The sequence below is a fragment of the Carex rostrata genome, chromosome 8 (assembly GCF_964058835.1).
Source record: "Carex rostrata chromosome 8, lpCarRost1.2, whole genome shotgun sequence".
NCBI lineage: Eukaryota > Viridiplantae > Streptophyta > Magnoliopsida > Poales > Cyperaceae > Carex > Carex rostrata.
Window position 1 is genome coordinate 4,082,880 of NC_135925.1, and position 19,383 is coordinate 4,102,262.

Below are 19,383 nucleotides of genomic sequence, written 5' to 3' on the forward strand. Positions count from 1 at the left end.
AACAAATAAAAAATGCGACCATGGTCAACCAACTATACTATAAAACATCTCTCTCCACTATCATCCCTCAAATCATTTCACAATTCCACCTCAATTTAGGTGTCTTTAATTTCTCCTCAGGTACGTACATCCCCTCTCCCATCTCTCTTCTGATCTTGCATCTACTAAATATTCTTGTAGAAACATTATTAAGATGCATCTGCTTGTAGAATATTCCCTTCTCCTCTCTAAATTTATGCATCATTCTATATTTCTATAGTGTTTTCTACATAGAATCTACTACTGTAGATTTTGCTTTCTTATAGTTTCTTCAGTATATTTAAATATCTATACCTAAAGAGTATTTCTTTTTCCCTTCACACAAAATACTTTTACTGCTTATAGGTTACATTAGCTCTTCCAAGAGAACAAATACATCAACTAAATAGATGGTTAGAGCACCGTGCTGTGACGAGGCGGAGGTGAAGAGGGGTCCATGGACAGCAGAGGAGGATGAGAAGCTGAAGGAATTCATAGAGAAACATGGCCCAGGGAACTGGCGTTACCTCCCGAAAAAGGCTGGGTTGAAGCGGTGCGGAAAGAGCTGCCGCCTCAGATGGACCAACTATCTGCGACCCGATATCAAGCGAGGAAGATTCTCTGATGATGAAGAGCGCCTCATCGTACACCTCCACTCCGTCCTTGGTAACAAGTATGACCTCTTTCTCTCTCACATGCTCGCACGCACATGCAGAAATTATTAAGTGCTTATGCGATAATGGTCTGATTCTGTTTACTTTGATATCAACATGGCCATATGTAATTTTGAAGTTCTCATTCTAAAGAACACAAATTTATATAGTTTACATACTTTATTCAAGTATGGATCGGTAGCATGATTTCAATTGGAACTTAACCTGAGAGCATGTTCTTGTGTTTAGAAGAACAAATCGAATTAATGTTCTAATTAATCTTTTGAAGGTGGTCTACAATAGCTACAAAATTGCCGGGACGCACCGACAATGAGATCAAGAACTACTGGAATACCCACATCAGAAAGAAGCTCCTCATGACGGGAATCGATCCGGTCACTCATCAACAACGCACAGATCTCGATATACTGTCCAATTTACCTAGCCTTCTAAACGCCGTGAATGGATTCAATCTTGGCAACATCACAAACCCCTTAGAAAATGCATTCAGGCTACAAGCAGATGTCGCGCAGCTAGCGAGGATGCACCTTATAAAAAACCTGCTTCAAGCAATCAGTCCAGATCCTCTGTCAACAAATGTTGATGCATTGAATTCTGTTTTGGGTTGCAATGCCCTTCAGACCGGCTTCGTTAGCAACCTCTGTCAGCCAAATTTCTCAAATTCAGGTATCTATAATCTTATCACCTTCAACCAAGAATCCGACATTTCATTTTCATACAAAATATGTCGTCTGGCAAGTGACGGTACTGATAATTCCTTGTTTGATATCTGTCAAGTCCCTTCATTGGTTGCGGCATCACCTGAGGAAATGGCTCAGCCGGCTTTGAGCCCGAATACATTCTCAAATTTATCAAGCTTATCCGAGCCGTCAGAGATGCTCAATCTAACTGATTTAGTGGATGAGGATTTTAGTTGGAAGGATATTCTAGAGTAAGTAGCAAAATTTGTTGATATTAATTATATATTTTTATTTAAGTTTTCTCAATATCTTATTTTTTTTGAAAGCTTGGTAGTGACTACCAAGATTAAGCTTTCTCAATGTCACTATGTTAATTACCTTATTTTAATTATCTAATTTTTTTTTCCTCATTATTTGCAGCCAACTATCATGTCCCAGCAGTACGTAGATCTTTGAATTGGTCATGTGGGAGTAAAGACGGAAACTATTTTTAATGTTTTTGAGTGATTAGAGACCCAATAAAAAGAAAATGATATTTTAGAGAAGAGTGTGTAAAAAAGGGTTCTATGATTTGTTTTGTTTCTGCTCTTTTAATTAAGATATTGTTTTTGTACTTAGATCATGTGTACTTCATTCCCAGCTTCCTTGAATTTATTTTCTTAATTAATATGGAGCGTCTCCTTTACTCGGCATGTTAACAAACTCTTTGCTAGATACTAAAAACATGTAATCCAGCGATGACATAATTTATATATATATATATATATATATATATATATATATATATGCACTACTAAAATTTGATTAGTTAGGTTAGTTATATAGGTTGTTGCTTGTGGAATGAGATAACGAGCTGAGTGTGAGCTTTCTTCTTGATTTGGAATGTTTAAATAGTAAGTTGAACTATCAAAAATCTTTATCCACTATTCACAATATCATATGTAAACTATAAAAATTAATAAAAGAATTGAAAGATAATATATACCATTTCTATTTTTGATATATGTTATTTGTGGTATTTTTGGCTATAGTTTTAGCAATTAAATAAACTTTTTAGATGTATGTACTGACGCACACTAAGAATGCATTGTCAACTGCCAATATACAAATTAAAAGGGAAAATGATTTTCTATCATTGAACTATATTTTGTGAAGTTATTTAAGATTATTTAATTCTATAAACTTGAGGGAGGTTCTCAAATAGCGGCGCTACAGTTTCTGAACAAATCATGCATGTTAAATTAATAGCATTACAACATATGTTTTAATTGAATTTCAGCAATATATATAGCATATTTAATTAGCACGGAAATATCACATGAGCTTGATTAAGGAAAATTTGTTTCATTAGAAGTTGTGCAGTTATCTCATGAATATATAATTTGCCAGTTGAAATTGTCTTTTTTGTTAACTGATATAGACCAGTGAAAATTGTGGGCCGTGTGCTCATATCCTACAATTATATTTTTTGATTGATTGAAACTTGAAAGATTAAATTTGAGCTACTATTTCTTTTGGTTACAAGGTGCAATTATTCATTAAGTGTATTTAACTTTCTATTAGATTATTTCTATATGTGAGAGAATAATTTGAAGTTTATTGCTGGTTCAAAATATAGTGTTCTCATCAGAGAAGATTAATTTGAAAACTTAATTTGCACCTAATTTTATTGCATAAAGAAGACAAGAAAATAGACACTAATCTGATGCAAACAAGAAAAAGAGAAGAGGATTGACACTTTTTTTTTTTTTGCTCTCATTCACTTTTATCTCATTTTTTTATAATCTTGCTCCTTCATTCTCGTATATATATATTTTTAAAAAGTTGTTATACCATCAGTTTCATTCGAAACAAAAGAGTTCAATTAATGGTACCACACTACATGCTACTAAAAGCCTAAAACAACACAGCCATATAATAATAATGCATATGGTACAATTTCCTGTTACCAATGAGATTCAAAAAGAAATGTAATTAAGCAAGCTCCGCTAATTAAAGTTCTTAGAGATAACCACCTCTGCCTCTTGCACCTGTATTTTGGTAAAAGACTAACTAATTAACATCAAAAGGCAAAATCAATTGCAATTTACCAGACAAGTCCCTACCTTTTCATTAGCATCAAAATTTAGTCAACGAGATGATTTCATATATAACCCAAACCTCTCCACTTTTACAATTACCACCTTGAATATTATTCTATTCCTCTCTTTTTAGAGAAAAGTTCATCTTAACAAGTTGACCAAACTCCTATCAATATAGAACTTAAATATTTTAGTTTTTAATTATATTCAGTTTCTCTCTGTTTTTTTTTTTAAATCTTTGCAGTGACTGCCAAGTAAATTAATATCCAATTTTTCTCTCTCTTTTGAAAAAAAAAAAAAACTTGAAGTGGCTGCCAATATACTCTCTCCTTCTTTCTCTCTCTCTCTTTCTTTTTGGCTGCACTGATCTGTTTCTAAGAACTGTTTAAAGTCGCAATATTAGGTAATGGCTTTTCCTTTGGGTTCAAGTCATTGACATTAAGAATTGTCAGCGTACAAGTGTGTGTGTGTGTATATATGCATGCATATGATCCATTACCTTTTCATTTAAGTAAATATATATACCTTGCATGACATCCTGATATATATATATATATATATTTGCACAAGATAACTTTTGCCGTGTATCCATTATGCTTTATTTGTTTGGGTCGACTAACACTACCTCCATATCAGTCCCCTAAACGTTCTTCGTGCTAAAAGACAAAAAACGTGTGACAGGGGACCACTAACTGACTTGGACATCAGATAACTACCGACAACCTACAGGGCTAACGCGATTTTTCATCGTTGACAGGCATAATATTCATACCTATGAACTTAAGTAGTCTTACTTATTATCCATAATATTGGTCAAATGTAAACACAAACTGTTGGGGGACCATTAATTTTAGGGACCAGTAACGATCAAGGGGACCACTGACGACATCTAACAGCTTGGATTAGGGACCGCAACCGTTTGAAAGCGACATTTGCCAAGATTGGGGACCACTACAGCGAATCTATACAATGAAGTATTTATATCAAACTAATGAAATATTTATATCTAAATAATGAAGTATTCATATCTAACAAATGAAGTATTCATATGTTGACAACATGAAGTATTCATATCTAATTAATGAAGTATTCATACATATAAGAAATAATTTATACAATTCAAAATTAGACACCTCTTCTGGGACATCTCTTCCAATACTTCTTCAATTTACTTAATTTTTTTTTTATAGTAAGTATTCACACCTGACATTAACACTATTCATATTGAAGGTATAAAGTATTCATATCTAACAAATAATGAAATATTTATAACTAATTAATGTAGATATGAAGTATTTATATCTAACAACATGAAGTATGCATATCCAACTAATGAAGTATTCATATCTTGCACTCTGATAACCTTCACTGGGCTAGCATGGACCCCCTCCAATGGTGCACCATGCTCTCCCCACCAGATCTCGATGATGCACCACGCTCTCCTCACCAGATCTCGATGATGCACCACGCCGAGAAAGAGAAGAGGCGGAGGCTGTGAAGGCCGTGAAGAGCGTGATTTTTTTTTTTTTGTTAATTGGGAGAGAAAGAGAGATCAAAACAGTTAGAAAGACTAACTAGAATGAGAGAGATATATAGTTACCATAAGTAGTTAATGGTCAGGAGACTGTTAGGGGACTAGAAGGGGGATGAAATCATTACTCTATTTGTTTAATTAATTACATCTCACCTGAATCCCACTTTAATTTGCTTTCCCACGCTAGTCATTTATGACCCATGATTGGGAACATTAATTTATTGATGAACAATATAAAATCAATATCATTTTTTATATTAATGACAGATCAGCTATGCTTGACATATTTTTTCAAATGGATAACACGTGCCTCAATGTATTCTGAGCTTAATAGATTTCAAATCTATATATATAATTGTAAAAAGAGCGTCCAATAATGTGAATGACAATAAAATCTTTGGATAATTTTAGTGTGAATATAAGTTTTTATATATATATATATATATATTATTTTAGCGTACATCTAAATAATAGTTGTTAAGGTGTTAAACTGTTTTGTTATTGTAGTACTATGCAGGCTTTTGTGTTAGCTATGTGTGTTTTGCTTTATCTGGTGTAGTTAATATGTAGGTTGCAGTATTATTTTGGTACTGATCATGTAATAGTATACCTAGGGTCTTGTCAGATACCAGTGGTTTGGCACATGTCTCCAGAACAAGTGGCTCTCAATTAATGGGAATCGATGAGGTGTACTCACTTTTATAAAAATAAAATAAATAAAGTTGTTAATTTTTAAGAGCAGAAAAGTAATTTTTAATAATAAAATTGAGTGTGTACATAGTTCAGCTATTGTACTTCATGAAGTAAAGTGTATATATGTTGGGTAATTAAGACTATGGTGTTATGGGTTACATAGAGGGCTACGGAGCTACGGCTCAATATTAGAGTTTTTAAAATTCTAACGGTCGATCTGAACCGTTTATCTTGTTTTTCATATTAATATGCGTTTGGAGACCAAATTTTATATTTTTTGAAATTTTTTTACTATTTTTTTAGATAGGTAGAAAATCAGTTGATCTAAAAAATTCTGCACCATTCAGATATTTAATTTTCTACCTATCTAAAAAAATAGTAAAAAGTTTCCAAAAAATGTAAAATTTGGTCTCCAAACACATATTAATATGGAGAACAAGATGAACGGTTCGGATCAACTGTTAGGATTTTAAAAACTCGAATATTGAGTCATAGTACCGTAGCCCTCTATGCAACCCATAGCACCGTAACCTTACCCATATATGTTTTACTTCACAAAACTCAATCTCTAATATTTCAGATCTTAATCAATGCAAACTATTACTTCCCATTTACTAATTAAGTGAACTAATCAAAATATTCTTTTATTACTATAATAAAGTGAACTTTCTTTTATAGGTGTTAATTTGTTAAAGATAATAAAATGACAGAACTGATGCTGATCCTAACATTTATCATTAATTTGGAGGAAGAGATGCAACAGAATTTTGAGATAAATATTTTTAAACAGTAATGAGTTGGTGGAGGTAGGGGTGTAAACGGTTGGATACGGATCGGATCGATAGTGGTCTTACCGTATCCGTATCCATTATAATTTTTCGGATACGGATACGGATAGTCTCGGATATTAAACGTTGTGGATACGAATCGGATATTGGATGGATACATATATTTTTAATAATTAGCTATTGGTTACAAAATATCTATTATATTGTTAAAATATTAGTCACTAATTATGTCATTGTGTTATATTGTTCATCAAAATATACATCTATATTCAATTTAATAAATTATTGGTACAATATGCAATTTAATAAATCAATTTAAGAACATATAGCACATTTGTTGTGATTTAAAAGTGTAAACGGTCAGATACGATAGTTAAAAGTCTTACCGTATTCTTATCCGTTATAATTTTTTGGATACGAATACGGATAGTCTCGAATAAGAACACAGATCAGATAATTTAGGTAATTTTTCGGATTCGGATCCGGACGAAATCGGATAATATCCGATCCGTTTACACCCCTAGGTGGAGGGATTTATATAGAAGGGGGTATTAATGCAGATTCATTAATTACATTAATTTGATTTAGTTTTTTTTTTCCTTATGATAATCCAGTTCAAATCTTATGAATGGGTACTACTTTTGTATTATTTGTTTAGCCTTTCGTTTTGTTACATTATAAAAAGTAAAAAACTTTATTATATCTACTCATTTTCAGTTATATAAAAAGTGGGGGTTGACCTCTATATATATTTCCTAATTTTTTTTTCATGAATTAATTTACTGACATGGCCAAGTGGCCAAGTTATTTCTTTATAACTTCATTTGTTTCTTTAAAGTTTTATGCAGCAAATATCTTTGCTCTGTGTCGTTCTGTTTTTTGGGTATTTAAGATTTGTGTGCATTTGCTTTAAGATGTGCCGATCCCGCACATATTTTAAATCAGTTAAATCTATTTCCTGAAAAAAATATAATTTTTTTATTCCATCTTTCCCATAGAATAAAAAATTGACTTATAGAAAAATAGAAGAGAAACAAAAATTTGACTACAAAAATTCAAACAATAAAACTCAATTCCACTATTTTTAATTCTCCAATTTCACTCTTTCTTATCTTATTCAGCAGAAATAAAATATATTTTTCACTCTGTTTTCTCTATTTCATTATTGCGGGCCCTTTTAAAGAAATGAACAAATAAAGCTTCCATTTTTTAGATGCTTCCTGTCATGAGAAAATGAATACATACAAAAAAACACAAGTTCTGTCTCATCAGTACAGTGCCTTCATCCAAAGAAGCAAGCATTTGCATGGAGGTGGAAGCCTCTCGGGTAGGTAAAACCTAGGCATCTACAGAAAAGTACAAGAATACCTACCCTATAAAAACAGTAATTTACATATGTCATGCAGTATCATATCATAGACATATAAAACAATCAAGCAAAAAAACATATAAAGCATGGTCCCTAAGTTCTATGTAGTTGCATGATTAATTTGCATCATTTGAGTGTCCATGAGGAGAAATCTCCATTATTGGTCTAGTGACCTCTCTAAATCCAGCACACCCCTTTTACTAATGCTAATAATGATTTTATTTTTGTTAGCTAGAAGAAGGTTGCATCAAGCCATCACTGTCTAATATTCACGAGAAATATTCTAGCCGTGTTTCGAACCTGTGATAATTAGAATCTTCCCTTGTCCATGAGTAGTGTAAATTTAGGTTTCCATATTAATTAGGACAAAAGGTTTATAGGACAATTATTTATGTGATAGATGTATTTATTATTCATTGAGAAGGATTTAAAAATTTCATTGACATGTGTACAGCCTTAGTGATTTTGAAAGGTATACCCCACACTACAGAAAATTGGTGATATATAAGCTATTGTCCAAATAGAGTCAAATTAATTAAAGATTAAATTTAAAATTTGAATCCTCATATATTTGATTTTTGAAATTTATGAGACTGTTATGATAAGCCATATATTTAACAATTGATTTCGTTTGTCAATAGATCATATATATATGAATAAAGAAAATTAATTATTTCGCTCCTCCAGAGAAAATAGATCGCTGAAAATCACATATTAATTATGTAACAAATCTTTGGCGCCTCTTCCCTTTAGAACGATATTATATTTAATTCCAGTCTGTCCTGCTTATTATTAAATTGTGTTATTTCTTGTTAACCTGAGTAATTATATAATCTACAATAAAATTTACAAAATGGGAAATTACAAATTAGCAAAAAAAAAAAAAAAAAAAAACAAGAAGAAGAAGAAGAAGAAGAAGAAGAAAGAAATAACAGTACGAAGATAACTAGGTGGTACACGTTAATGACGATGCAACATATATATAAAATTATGTAGAAAGCGTCAACAGAGCTTGAACAAATTGATTTGGTAAAGATAAAAAGAAAAGAAAAAATAATGACCAAGCAATAAGTTGTGGTCTACACAAGACTCAGATATATAGCTATATCTATGTATATTTATATAGCTAGCGCATAGCTGAAGTAAAACAATTAATACATATATTTTATTTGGTTGCTATCAAATTACAACTAACATTTAACCAACTGATGTTGACTACCAGCCTATGTAAATTTGGAATATGTTAATTAAGAGGAACATTCATAATTCAACAGGCCCAATTGATATATTTTTCTTACAATAATAATGATTAGAGATACGCAATACTACTACTAAAGTACAGAAATCTGTACAGCTTTAATTTACACACACACACACACACACACACACGAGTTTACAAGAGCTTTTAATTAATTAATGCCAGTGGATACAACTTTTCTCATTTAACAAAATTTTTCTAATATATGTAAATAGTCATCTTAATGTGAGAAATAAACATGCATGGAAACAAATTAAGCTAGCGTCTGTTGCTTTGTTAGCTAGGTACGTAGGATAAATGAGCGCATTGCACCGCGTAGAAATAACACGTAGAGGTTCGCGCGTATGATATGCATGTACGTAGGGCATATATACGTAAATCATACATCATAGAATAAGGATGAAACATATATAATATCATTGGAATATATATATATATATATAGATATTATTTTTTGAGTAAAAGTAAGGGCCAACCCATATTCAGTTGATTAATATTAAGCTTGATTAAGTATTCAGAAGGTTAATTTGTAACAGGAAAAATAAAATTACAAAAAATACTCAAAACATATGAGCTGCTTTGAAAGTTTTAAAATCAAGTAAAAGTGAAAGAGAAGTGAAGGAAAATAATTAATTATATATATTGATTATCGAGCTGGTAGCTTCTACCATGCCTTTCAAATATATGTATATAAATCAATCACATTTTAATTACATAATTTGATACATAACCTATTATATATATTATAGATAAAAAATTATTTTGTGACCAAATTTGTCTATTGTCACAATTATTATATTTGTTAATAAATTTGTTGTGAAAACAACTAATTATCCTATTATCATCAATTATCTTTTGTTCCTTTCCAGGAACATCACTTTATTAAATTTATGATCCAACATACATCATTGCTTTTGCTTTTGCTATTAGAACTTCTATAACAGGTCCTACATTTGATAACAAGAGATTAGGTAAATCAATTAAAGCTTTAACAAACTTTGATTACTTGTGTCTTCTTACTGAAGTCAAATAGAGACAGTTGCCTGTCAAATTAACTTATTCTATCATGGTAATCTAGTTCTACTTTTGACATTGGCCAAGTAAATTTGTTAATTAATTATAGTTTTCAAATAATGAAAGCGTCGTTATATAAAACAAGTGCTTTACATTGAATGATGATTTAAGGCTTGTTGAAATTTGGTAATTTTGCTGATTTTTCGTTGAGAAGTTTAATTTAGGTAGAGGTGGTTAATTAATTAATCTATAGTTGAGTGCCTTTTTAAGACATACACACAAACAGTTCAAACATGGATATATATAAAGATGGTTTGGTGTCAATTAATGTTACACTACTAGAATCCCCAATATTAGCAAGCGTAGGAAGCGTTATTAGCAAGCGTAGGAAGCCCCCTTGCAATAGAAATAGAGCTTTTGAATTTCGCTGATTAAATTAATATTGTTGCAACGGGAGGCGCTTGCAAATAATCACGCTTGCTAATGTCTTCCACTGGCCCTTGCTAATGTCACATATTCCCCCTTGCAAATAATAAGACCCACCCTAAACACCCCAGATATTATTTTTTTTTATTAAAACCCGTTGCAATTACCAGTTCTGTTACACTTGCAAATGAGTCGTAGACGGGTCCCACACATTTGTTGCAAGGGCAACCGTTGCAAATAATGTTTAGGATTGTATTTATATTATTTAATTGTGAAGGCCTAAACTATTTGCAAGCGTCCTCGTTGCAAATATTTTTGGAGTTGATTTTTATATTATTATATTCTGAAAGACCTTATTATTTGCAAGGGCCACCGTTGCATAAGTTCTTAAGATGTTATTTATAATATTTTATTGCGAATGCCATATCTATTTGCAAGCGTCACCATTGCAAAAGTTTAACGATTTTTTTTAATATTATTCTATTATTAAAGTCAATAATATTTGCAAGCGACACCGTTGCAATTGAGTTTAGGTTTCAGATTATATTAGTTTATTGTGAAGGGCTAAACTATTTGCAAGGGGCACCGTTGCTAATGTTTTCTAAGTTTCGGTTTATATTATTTTATTGTAAAAGAAGGAAATTATTAGCAAGGGCCACCGTTGCAATTGTTTGTTACACCCTTAGACAGAGAGGCACACCTGAATTTGATATCTCCCTTTGTGACACAATAAATATTAATACAACCATCACATAAATTCAAAATATTAATACAACCACAACAAAATACAATGTTATATTTCGAATATTAATAACCAAAAAACCATATTAATTAGCATGTGAAGATTCTGGAATGAAAAAAACAAAAGGGTGGCATGTGAAGGGGTGGATTCATTGCTTGTAATTAACATCCACAACATAATACAATTTTATAATTCGAAATATTAATAACAAAAAAACCATATTAATTAGCATTGGTTGTGAAGGGGTGACATGTGAAGATTCTGGAATGAAAAAAACGCAAGTGTTTATGAAAGGGTGGCATGTGAAGGGGTTGAATTCATTGCTTGGGCAATGAAGGGTTTATGCCTTGACACTATTTAATTAGCATTTGTGAAAAAAATTGTTGGGCAATGAAGGGTGGCATCGGATAGGCATAGCTGCTGATAATGTGAAAAAAATTGAATATTTGTGAGCAATTAGATCATGTTAAATTAATATGTGCATTTCCGTATGAAAAATATAAAAAACTTGGTAGCAAATTGTTGTCACCAATTAAATTGTGGTTACCATAAAAGAGTGATAACAGCCATATGATCCCAATTGGTACCGTATTCTAGCTATACCGTAATTCTTTGATCCCAATTGGTACCGTATTCTAGCTATACCGTAATTCTTTGATTCACAATTGCACATGCTAATCATGGCAGTTTGTACAAGGTTGTTTACGTGTGTCTCCCCCATTTTCTTTGTGACTGAGAACTCACAAATTAAAAAAATGTGAATAAAAAAACATTTAAAGTGCTAACATGAAAGTGAATTGAGACCATCTGTGGAAAATGTTGAACGTTTCAACTAGCACACTAATTATTCAATTAATGTTATTGTAAATAATATATGACAGAAGGTAGCCTTTTTTTTTTAAAGCCGTGCAGCTGCACGACTGAAGGTAGACTTTTTTTTATTACTAACTTCAATTTCTTTTTGGTTTGGGCATTTGTCGAACACTTTAAAGGCATGCATCCTTGTTACAGTGTTGTCAGTATATATACAAAAAGAAAAGATTGTGCTCCACTTAACCTAGATTCACTAATCGAGAGTTCAAATCAAGTATTATGCTCTATCTCAGACTCCATCTTTTACTCAATTTTTGACCTGCCAACAACACAAAGGAATTCGTACCTTAATAATACACCTAAAAATTGAAGAATTGTAAAGGAGAGAGACACCAGGAAAGCCTAGGATGTGTCGCGAGAGGTCGGCAAGCGTCGGCAGTGGTCGCGTGGAGGGGAGACACCGGATCTGATTTGGGTTCGGCTAGTGAGAAAGAGAGAGGGAGACAGTAGCGAGAAAGGACAATAGTGTACTAGAGCAAAACTGTCATTCGTACCCTGAAATTTGAAGAAATAAACCACTTTAACCATCTATTTACAATTCAAGTAAACTTTAATAAAAGAAAAAAGACAGATTGATGAACTAACTCATGCTTCTCTCTCGCTGATTATTAATAACTACTGCCTACTGGCCTCATATATCCTGATTGTAAATATTCTTATCTTTAATTAATTGATGAAAGACATATCGGAATAGAGTACAATATCAATTTGACAACCAAAAATCTGAATTAATAACTTTGCCTAAGTCAGACAATTCATCAAACACCTTTCACGCAAGGTACATGCAGTCAGTTTCTAATCACAATTCATCAAGTACCTTTCACAATTTTGAAGTTATGATCTGAAGTCAGTTCAAATCATAGAAATTAGTTATGATACAAAGTTAGTCTTACAATTTGGAAGTAACATTGAAGAGTCCAAAGACACCCGTCTATATTGATCTGAGATCACTGCGCAATCGTTGGTGTAGAGAGACGTGCCAGCACCGAGTCTTCAGTAGCGACGCACAAGCACCGAGTCTGATTGCCTCTATCCGACGGTCTCTAGACGGAATGACAGTAGAAATAACACTAATCGTCCATTGCACTGTAAAAAAATTGTTTGGCGGCAGCCAAAAATTGTGGAGGGAAAATGTAGAGGGAAGTCACTAAAAGTACTGGAGTTTTGGAGTTTTAGAGGGAAATGAAAATTAGAGTTTTGGAGCGAAATGAAAAAATTGGTTTGAAAATTTTGGAAGTTTTGAGCAAAATTGTAAATGGAGCGCGTTAGTCATCTTCTCCAGGAAGGAAATGAAGGGAGAGAAATGGGATATATTTTATTGGGGTGGGATCCACTTGGAAGAGATAGAGAAATTGAGAGCAAATGAAAGAAAAAAGTGAGGCAAGGCCATACAGCTATTTGTGTGGTTCTGTCTGACAGGCGGGCCGCTTATTTCATAGACTCAATTTGTTGGAGATCTTAAACACTTCTAAATAGTTTCTTAATATTTTGGCTCAATTATTCTTGTCAGTTTCATTATAATTTTCAAGCGTTCGAATGAAATTTCGAATATAATGTGTTCATTTTTAATTGTCCGTGATTAATATTTTTAATTGGAGATGACAAAAAATTAATAATTTACGTGATTAATGAAATTTATGCGATTAATGAACAAATTTGACATTAATTTAGTAAAATATTTTGTATTAAAAATGTTATTATTGAAATCTACGCAGTAATGAATATTTTGTAAGATATTTAATAATTAAGTTTATTTGTTTAAATTGAATTTGTAGATATAATAAATATTTTATAATGGGATTTTTTGAATTATGCGATAATGAATACATTTTATTTATTATGTATGATTAGTAATTTATGTGATTAATGAAATTTAACCAATTAAGGAACAAATTCGATATTAATTTAATAAAATTTGTTAACTATTCTTTTCGTTGACATGAAAATAATTAAATGAAAGATAACAAAAATGAAAACTTAATTTTAGGCAAGTTACGTTTATGCATTATGTTAACAGAGTGAATCTTTTGTGGATGCCAAATAGTAATAAAATTGTTGGATGATTGAAAATCTTTTGAATTGTGTATTTTATGTTAGTAATTAAAAAAATGTTTATTTTTATAAGTTTAATTTGTGGATGCAATTAAAAAATTATCATTGTAATTCATTAAAGTAGTATTGAATTATAATATATGAGAGAGAGAGAGGAGACTTGCCTTGAGTGACGGAGTTCCAGAGAGAGAGAGAGAGTACCAGCGCAGTGGAGAAGAAGGAACGGCGAGGTCACGAGCCGAAGACGCGCCGCCGTTGCGGATCTAGAGAAAAAGATGCAGTAGTAAGGTTGCCTTGAGTGACAGAGTTCCAGAGAGAGAGAGTGTGTGTTTACCGGCGGAGTGGAGAAGAGCGAACGGCGAGGTCACAAACTGAAGTCGCGCGGCCGTCGCGGATTGAGAGAAAAAGGAGGCAGTACTGAGGTGGAAGAGGAGAGGCAGAGAAGACTGAGGTGAGCGGAGAAAAGAGGCGGAGAGGTGCGGAGGCGGAGGAGAGCAGAGAGGAAAAGCCCAAGGCGCGGAGGTTTGGGTCGAGAGGCAGAGAGGCGGGAGTGTTTGGGGGTCTGGCGTGCGATTTGGCGGATCGATCATGGAAATTTTTTTTTTAACCCCAACTTAAGCCGGCGTTTGATACTCCGCGATTTAATTTCGCATGTTATACTGGCGTTTTCTATTAGCGCCGGCTGGATTAACGCCGGTAAAAGCATATTTTCTTGTAGTGAGTTCTCTTTTCATTCCATTTAATCTAGAAGCAATTGATTCATTAAAGAACCTCAGACAGCTCTAACTATCTCATAATTAAACAGACTTGTTAATTATTAATTAGCTTTTTAGACAAGTGTCTTGATGCATGCTTAATTTCAACCCCTTTCAACATCACATAACAATTTGATTGAGGTTCTGTTTATAACTGTTTCATTTATTTTCATTTCTATATAGATACGTGATAAGCTTGTTACAACCTTATTGGTTTAATTAAAATACATTTACAAGGTAAATGTGGTCCAAATGTTGCTTCTTACAATGTCACTCTTATTGATATATAAATTTAAGCAACTAAGCAAGCTTATACTACAAATTAAAAAAGGTGGCATTTCATAGCATGCTATCATGCTAGGAACTACAAGCGTGCACTTGTAAATTAATAGGAGAATTTAAGAGCCAATGACAAGACAGTTCTTACTATGCGCTGAATCTTGCAACACTATGTAGGCAATAGTAGCAAACAAATAGTTTGGATTCGTTTTGATACTAGCTTCTGTACTTGCCCCATTTTATAATATATGAATAAATGGGGAGGAATCAGTTGACAATGATTATTTTAATTCAAGAATCTTAATAATATATTTTAAAACAAAGTAAATGAAATTTAATATTGAAAATTATTGTAGATATGTTATTGGACCTATATATAACATAACAATTAAATATTCACTACTACAAAAAAATTCTTTTATATCGGTTGAAATCGCATTCGGCCATCAGGTTTCGAACTGATGCATATCACCCCAATAAGAAATGTACACATCTATGCTATCAGATCAAAACAAATGACGTTATTAAATATACCATCGGCATTGCACCTTTGGCCATCGGGTTTGACAAACCCAATGTCATCGCTCTCGTTTCGCCTACCGACGGCAGATGTGATTAACGCTGTCTACTGAATTTCAATAGACGATTACAATAGTGTTTTGCACCATCTATTTTCTTTGTGTTGGCGCTGGCAAATTCTAGAATTCTAGCATGTCATTAATTTCTGGGCCGATGGTGATGTATATGTAATTATTATTATTTTTACTATTAATTCTCGTATTATAGGCTAGCTTAGCCATATAATATATATCAATCCATACCACAAGCAATATATAAAAAGAGTTTACAACAATTATTAAACAAGCACTAACAACATCACACATACAGCTAATAAACACAACAATAGTTCATTGTACAAGAAAACTAATTGTTCTTACCACAATTATTAAAACCAACAACAAATTAATTAAGTGTTTGAACACAAGAACCTGAAAACAATAACTGTTTCAAACCATAGACAACAACATGTCAAATCCTCCCACCGCCAAGTACATGCACGACAATTAAACTGATGATAATTCCAAGAATAACTTACACCATTGGATACGGATGTCATGTAATTCGTGTTCTTTGTATGACATTTTGGACATACGACACTGCATGAATAAATGAAAACATATGATAGAAACAGGTGATTGACAAACCTTTGGAAAAGAACGTGCATAATTTTTGATGAGCGTCTCCATGTTCTTCATTACATAATACCCGGACTCCCATAAATCGCTTTGTGTGGGGATCTGATCAAATGTGTATTGTTTAAAATAAGATCTAATTAGTAGTGCAATTGGAACTTCAAATAAGTTGCAAGGAAATACTCGATTAAAGTATCCCTTACTTGAAACATTCTGACCTCCAGTGCTCTTTTTCCCGGCGTGTGCCGACCTCCCCAGGAGATGTATGTTGGGGTTTCGGGGTACTGTAACCAAAACCCGTTTAGGCTTAAGTTGCGGAATGACCGTAGAACAAAAATTTCTACGGCCAACTTAAGCTCAGGATTAAACGGGGTATGTCAGGAAACTTTCCAAGGCGGTCCACCTTCAGTATTCCTTTGGCATCAAAACCCAATTTAATCATTTTACAGATCTACTCCATGATTGATTTCTAAAACTTTAATCTACTTACCAATTAAATAGATTAATATAACATATTTATACCTTGTTTCCAAATCACAGTTGGAATGCAGACCGAGCGAGTAGAGCCTCACCAGGGAAGGAATCGACTCGGAGTATCACACGTGTGATACCTCTATCGGTTATCCACCAAGACTAATCGGAGAGCGGTTTATTTCTTCTGCCAGAAATACCGTAAACCGCGGAATTCTGCAAAAACACTATTCACGGGGAAAAAAATGAAAACCCGTAAACACGAATTTTCGGTTGCTCAGTTTCATCAATATGCAAAACTGATATACCGCGAAATTCGGTAAAACACTATTCATCAATCCCGTAAATATACCTCACAACAACTCGCAAGATTATACGTCAACTACGTATAACTTTCTTTTCTCAATCGAAACACTATTTGGGAGAGAAACCGAGAAAGAGAGAAAATACCGATCTGTTTCGACACGAAACGGTATGAGTGAATTAGCGAATTTCTCTCTACCCCTCCACCCCTATTTATAGGGTTTAGGGTCGGTTGCCAAAAGACCAAAATACCCTCCAAGTTCGGCCTATTTACAAGATATGTCATTGAATGGATAAGGATGACATGTCATGTGGATAAGATCGATGACGTGTCATCTGGATAGGATCGATGACATGTCATGCGGATAAGCACGAATCTGAAAAGACCCGAATGCCCTCGGCCCGAATACAAATAATATTCGTATAATTATTCTGAACAATTATATATATTTTTCTTCGGTTGTTCGTTTCGGTATCGATGACGTGTCATCTGGATAGGATCGATGACATGTCATGCGGATAAGGACGAATCTGAAAAGACCCGAATGCCCTCGGCCCGAATACAAATAATATTCGTATAATTATTCTGAACAATTATATATATTTTTCTTGCGGTTGTTGTTTCGGTAATTTATACAATGTGTCCTGCACATTTATAAATTAACCGGTTAACTTTTATACAACGTGTCACACACGTTTATAAATTAGCCAATGTTTTTGCTTGTTATTTTTACATAACACTTATAATTTAATTATAACACGTATAATTAATTATAACCATCTTACTATTGATCATAACCAATTTATAATCAATCACAATAAGATTCTCCGATTAACTCCTATATGGTGTGACCCAATAGAATCTGTGTTATGTTGGTAAATAGAGTTAAAACTGTTTTAACTTCTATAATCATGAGCGGCATCTGGCAACACATCATGACCATCCAATTTCACAGATGATGCTGTACTGTACAATATCACGATCCAGTAAACAATTTACTTGTGTCTGTTCTTCTGTCTCATAGCTATCATATTAGTTTCAAGGTAGATGTGTGTCATCCTTGCTAACTGAATCTTTTCTTGATCTTGAGCAGATTATCAAATATAATTACTCTTGTAATTATACCGCTAGCAGATAATCTTACTCTATCAAGGGGCCCAGTGATGCTATAGCTCGTATAGAGATACGAGGGACAAATAGTATTCTTGGTAAACCATCACTACCTCAGCTAAGCCATGTATACCGAAGAGCTACCGTTATAACTGTATTTTACCGACAACATTTGATAACAATCACACATATACATTTCTTAGTTGGAAAGATGAATACCTCATACTGTAGAACTTGACACTGAATGAAAACATAAATGACACGAACACAATTCTATTTAATGTTTCATTCGGGGTCTGTCAAATACCATGTTCCTAGAACATGTATCTATGTGATTAAAATGACATCTCGTGTCAGGTGGTTTGTAAAACTTAACCATCTTTTAATCCACATACTAACCTTATCGTGGTAATTAGTGTTCCTGCTAATTACCTTAGTCAGTGACTTTTTAAGAGTATATATTATCTATATTATGGAGTTTCACAATTTCAGTCATGAACTCGAAATGATCCATAAATTCAATAATACTCAAGGCAACAAAATGATATTAATCATCCAATTCATGAACAAAGCTTTATGATAAATTATCGTATTATTGACTTCTAGATTATTACACTAATAATCTCCCACTTAAGTTAGGAGCCAATCATCATAGGCCCTACTTATATACAAAACTCTATATTCTCTAAGATCTCGTAGATCCTGAGAAAATCTCACAGCCAATCTTCTATGTGTTCCAGACTCATAGAAGCATTAAGCATCTCGTGCTTGGCTTGAGGAAGAGATTTTGTGAGTGGATCAGCTGTGTTGCTGACTGTGTCAACTCTACATATCTTTACATCACCTTTATATTAATTATATCTTTTATAATTAAATTATAAACATCTTATTATGTTTACGATCTCTCGTATTAGGTGATAATGTTGTAGACGAGAAACATATCCTTAGTTCTCCTCAAGAACTTAAGGATATTCTTTACAGCATTCCAGTGCCTTATGCCTGGATTAGCCTGATATCTACTCATCACACTCAAAGCGTACGAGACATCAGGGCGAGTGCACAACATGGC

General features: G+C 33.1%; 1 protein-coding gene across 1 annotated transcript in view; it reads left to right on the plus strand.

Moving 5' to 3' along the window:
- The first annotated feature begins 381 nt into the window (after window positions 1–381).
- Window positions 382–19,383, plus strand: part of LOC144558273 (transcription factor MYB41-like) — a 55,531-nt gene continuing 36,529 nt past the window's right edge. The window contains exons 1-3 of the mRNA XM_078307082.1: window positions 382–691; window positions 961–1,358; window positions 1,470–1,623. Of these exons, the coding sequence (XP_078163208.1) occupies window positions 429–691; window positions 961–1,358; window positions 1,470–1,623 (815 nt within the window). The 5' untranslated portion in view covers window positions 382–428. The remainder of the gene's footprint in view (window positions 692–960; window positions 1,359–1,469; window positions 1,624–19,383) is intronic.